General features: G+C 34.3%; 1 protein-coding gene across 1 annotated transcript in view; it reads right to left on the minus strand.

The window, feature by feature from the left end:
* The window catches only part of LOC118754143 (probable G-protein coupled receptor B0563.6), a gene marked incomplete at its 5' end in the record, with an annotated part of 14,864 nt that extends 13,611 nt beyond the window's left edge, over window positions 1-1,253 (minus strand). The window contains 5 exons of the mRNA XM_036489003.1: window positions 73-167; window positions 453-648; window positions 736-889; window positions 948-1,041; window positions 1,104-1,253. Coding sequence (XP_036344896.1) covers window positions 73-167; window positions 453-648; window positions 736-889; window positions 948-1,041; window positions 1,104-1,253 — 689 coding nt within the window. The remainder of the gene's footprint in view (window positions 1-72; window positions 168-452; window positions 649-735; window positions 890-947; window positions 1,042-1,103) is intronic.
* Between the last annotated feature and the right edge of the window lie 3,643 nt (window positions 1,254-4,896).

Below are 4,896 nucleotides of genomic sequence, written 5' to 3' on the forward strand. Positions count from 1 at the left end.
AAATTTTGTTAATGATCCAACATAAATAAATACATAGATGTACATATGTAGTTGCAATTGTTTAACACCTACCTGAAAAGAAAAGCTCGGCAGCACTTCAGAGGCAATAGTCATATGTACAATAGCCATAGGAGAAACACAAACAAGGAACAAAATCGATGTGCTGCCTGAAAGCAGAAAAAAAGGAAAAAATTTTGTGAAAATAAGAACGTTGAGGATGAAAAAAGGGTTGGAAAACTAATAGTGATTGACGGAGCGAGCTTTTATCTTGCAAGTTTCTATAAAAAATCTATTGAAAGCTTTAGAAAACTTCGCAAGCATGCAACAAGGGGCTTTCGCGGCTTTAAGCACAATTAACGAAAGTGTAAGCTCTCACAAAATTCCAGACTAATTTGAATAACCCCTTGAAAATATCTAAACTTCGTAAAAGTTTTGAAACGTCGATGATTTACCTAGCAACAAGAATAGTCGTCGTTCCTCGGCGAATTTTCTTGGATCCTCATCTCGCATGCAGTGAGAGCGCGATATAAGCATTTCACGCCTACGTTGACAAGTCTTTCGATAAACCAACATAATACGCATATTCAAGCCGGCAATTAGCACAGTTGGTATTAGTTTGAATATCACTTCAAGCATTACTTTATATACCTGCAAGTAAAAATGTGTTGCAGGCGTTTATTTAGAAAAAAAAAATTCTACATACAAACAAAACTTCCCGAATATAAGTTGACTTACCGAATAAAATAGGGTCTTTAGGAATTCATTGTTATCACGTCGGAAGTAAACATAGTTGCCATCTGTTTGTAATATACATTTGACGAGCACACCTCGAAACACGCTTGGCGTGTAAATGATGAATGTTACCAAAGTGGTTAGGAATACAACAATACTAGAAAAAAATAAATGCTGTTCATGGTTTTTGCAAACAAAACTAAGTTTTAACTTACCCTGGTGGTCCCATAACGGGCCGTGAAAACCCCGGATGGCACACCGAAACGTAACGTTCGATTGTTAGCACCAGTAGCATCATTACGCCCACACCTGGAAATGGTAATCAACTTTAAATAATTTTTTCTAACTTTATCGTAAAAGTTAGGTCCCACCTAAACAACCGTTGCCCAAAAAGAGTTCCAGATGTGCTGTGTAGAATGCTGGCCCAAATTCTTCCCAACGTCCACGATCCTTGTGTACCAACATACGCATACCAAAGGGTATGGCAAATACAATGGCCAGCAATGCTGCGGTGGAATATGCTGTAATGGTGAAAATCAGGTGGTGAGAATAAGGTTTATGCACTCAATGTGTTGAAAATTTTGTAAACCTATAAAATTATTATATCAAAGTGTGGAGATTGCTATAAAAACATGTGTCTTGACTAAGCATGGTGAATTAAATTAATTTTCCACCTCAGGTGAAATATTATTGATAGATATTTCGCATAATGACCCAATAGGAACTCCAATACTTAGTAAGTGTTTTCAGAAAATTTGTGAAGAAAATATAAAATTTGCAGTTTGATGTCTGGCACAAGCAATATGTATGAATGAATGGTAGAAAATCCAGGCAGTGGCAATCTGCGTGTGTATTTCGCCATCAAAAAAAATAATAAAAATGTAATAAATATTAGGCGCTCAGCTGTTTGACAAGTTTTTTTGTTAGAACTTTTTCATGCCAGAAATTTAGAGGTTTTGCAATTGCCTGGTTGGGGGACCGCTATTAAAATTCTCACATAAAAATCACTTAGTCCTCGGAGGCATATTATAAATTGAACAACAACATATATACTATCGAGAATTTTTTTTTTGATCTAACGCCCAAATTTTTTTCTTAAAATGCACTTCTTCAGTTTTAAAAGCGTTCTTTATTTTTTTCAATTCGAACTATTCATCGCTGAGATATAAAAATTTAAAGTATGCGATTACAACAATGCAAAATGGCACATCCAGTTTTTGAGAAAAAAAACGTAGAAATTTCTAAAAAAATTTAGAATTGGATTTGGGCGTGGTTTTTCTGAAGAAAAAACCGCATATTCCTGAAAATCCAATTAGTCTGACAGATTGTGCCCCCTGCCGTTGAGTTCAGTCACTTTGCTTTCACTGTCCAAATTATCCGAATTTGATTTATAAATTAATTGTTTTTACTAGGTATGTGCTCAACACACACTTGAAAGGCAAAGAAAAATATCAGCTGCTTTTAGTGAAATCATATTGTTTGAAATAATTACCACAGATATGTTCAACCTGGTAAGAAAGGAACACAGAAAATATTGTTAAAAGGCTCAATTGGAGTATCCAAAAGTGGGTTCAATGAACTTTCCATCATACGCATCGGTACAAACCGGCAGTCCAGTAGGCAGGAGGCGTCTGCACTGGAGAAAATCTCTATGGAACCTGATTGTGAATGTCTAGATCTGCAAAACTCCACCTATCACGATCGACTAGAAGCGCATAAACCCGTTTATCCTCAACTTTTGAACCAAGTAGCACTAACGATTTGGTAAGGGATTTATCTGCACCCAAATTGGCAGCAGAGTTTATAGGATCAAGAAGTACTTATCCATCATTTTCGCTCAAGAGATCGCGATTTTCATAAATTTTTCGTGGAAGAAGCAAGTATCACATATGTATGCTAATAACATCGACGGGCTCATGAAACATATGGGCATGAAGCGCGATCCTGATGAATAGCAACTATTCATAGATCTTTAAACTAGAAGCATGAAAGCCGTCTTATTACACATTGGCAAAAAATAGCCATCGCTTATTCCATTACACTACTACTACTAGAATACATAAGTTGACTATGATTACTCGGTCGTGCTATCATAGTAGCACAATGCCACTAAGTGCATTTTAAAATTTTCTGGCAATACCCTTACGCTATTATCGATTATATTTTTTGTTGTTGTTTGTTTTCTTTTAATCAAAATATGTTGAAATAAGAGTGAAAAAAATACAATATTTTGTAAGAATAACTTGTAAACCTTTAACTTTATGGAGTACTTTACTTACAAATGCATGTCAATGCCTTTTATATACATACATAATTACTAGTAAATACGTGATTTGTCGATTTCTTTTCTTTTCACATGGTCAAAGCCATATATTTAGAAATGCCGGTTAACAGAGACATCAGCGATTCTGCCATACTCGTTATGATTTAACACATAGTACATACATATTTTGAAATAAACAATTAATCTTGTATGCTATTGCCAATGGCAGCCTTAACTCGAGGTGCTCATGAAAAAAGCACATGTACATATGCATGTACTAGGGTGATTGGCTCGGTTTTTTCAAATCGGTTTCCACCGGGTTTTTTTTTGATATCTATAGGCATTTTTTTTTTGAAATCTTATTTTTTCGAATATCGAACAAACTGGATTTTTTTTTTTATCGAACAAACCGTTTTTTTAATTTCATACAAAACTTGACCTTTCAATAAAAGATTTTGAGTTTTTCGAAGTTTGCAAGGATGTTCCTGTTTAAAAGAAACCCCTTAATAGCCCTGCCAGCATTTTGCTATTGCTGAAGTTACTAATTCGACACGACATTTCTGTGAAAATCATCGCCGATGATATTGCTACTTTTTCGATTTCTTATCCGCTCCACCAAGACGTCACGTCTGATAATTATGAATACAGATTTCAAAGTTTCTGATGCTGTGCAGCTGTAGGTTGTTTCCGAAGTTATTTCCTGCGTAGAACTCGAACTCGATCTTAGAACTGCGCCAAGATGTTGAGTTTATCGCGGTTAATTTCACGAAAAACGGCTTTAATGGCTTATTTGTTTTTACTCTATGCCATTTGTACTATTCTTACCCTTCAAATGTTAGATTCGAGGACTCGGCATTTTGTAGAATAATAGTAGTACCAGAAAAATAGCCGAAATAATTCCAATAGATTTTTTATTATGTAATCGGAAAATCTTCTTCTTCTTTCAGCTTCTTTTGAGTTCGTTCCTTTTTGAAGTAATATAATTCTCGCGTTTTTTATTTTTCTACGTAATTCTTATCTTCTCAGTTTATATAAGTTAGAAAAAATAACACTTTTAACTATGGGAAAATAACACGTTGAATAGCTTCCAATGTTGCTTGTAAAATGAGCCCCATTTTTAACTAAATAGGAAAAAGAAGTTACCTAAAAATTAAATTAGTTCAAAAGACTGTTACGTTACAAATAGCTTTCCACCGAAAACATATTGGTAATGAAGAATATATGGAACTATTTTATTTTACTGTGAAATAAGGCCGAAAATGCTCGAAGAAAACTACTAAACTAAAACTAAAAAACTAAAAACTAAAAAACTTTTTAATATATTGGACTGTTACATTACATTAAAAAATGTTGCCGACTTGATTTTCATATAGAAAGCTAATCGCTGATTGTTTTGTCGAGTAATTTTTTTTATTAACTTCGAAATAATACAAGGCAAGCGAAGAGAGTGGTGGATCTTAAAGATAAATTACCTCTTAGTTTCACGTTGTGCTTTTTTAATTTTCGTTTATTTAAAGGTGTCTCAAGATTAAGTGAATTTTCATGTTTGAGAGAAGGAGAAAAAAATGATAAAAAAATTTTCCCCCTTGGTTTCGTTTTCGCCGATTTGAGCCATATACTCAATTACTAACATACTTAAATAGCTTCATCGATAAGTTGAAGCAGTTTGAGGAAGCAACGAATCGTCAAATCAGATAATATCAGAGGTTACAGAGAAAGTGTATAAAAACGGCGTTTACAGCGATAATTGGGGAACAACCAACAAAACCGGATACATATAGTTAGGCTGTCCGTTGTTTTTGTTGAGAGTAAATTCCAATTTTTCCGGCTGGGATAATCTTACAAGCTTGTATGTATGTGCTATTTGTCTAATAAATCCCGCACAGCTTGCAACATTTCTT

This window comes from Rhagoletis pomonella, unplaced genomic scaffold (assembly GCF_013731165.1).
Source record: "Rhagoletis pomonella isolate Grant_MI unplaced genomic scaffold, Rhpom_1.0 Rhpom_scaffold_03444, whole genome shotgun sequence".
NCBI lineage: Eukaryota > Metazoa > Arthropoda > Insecta > Diptera > Tephritidae > Rhagoletis > Rhagoletis pomonella.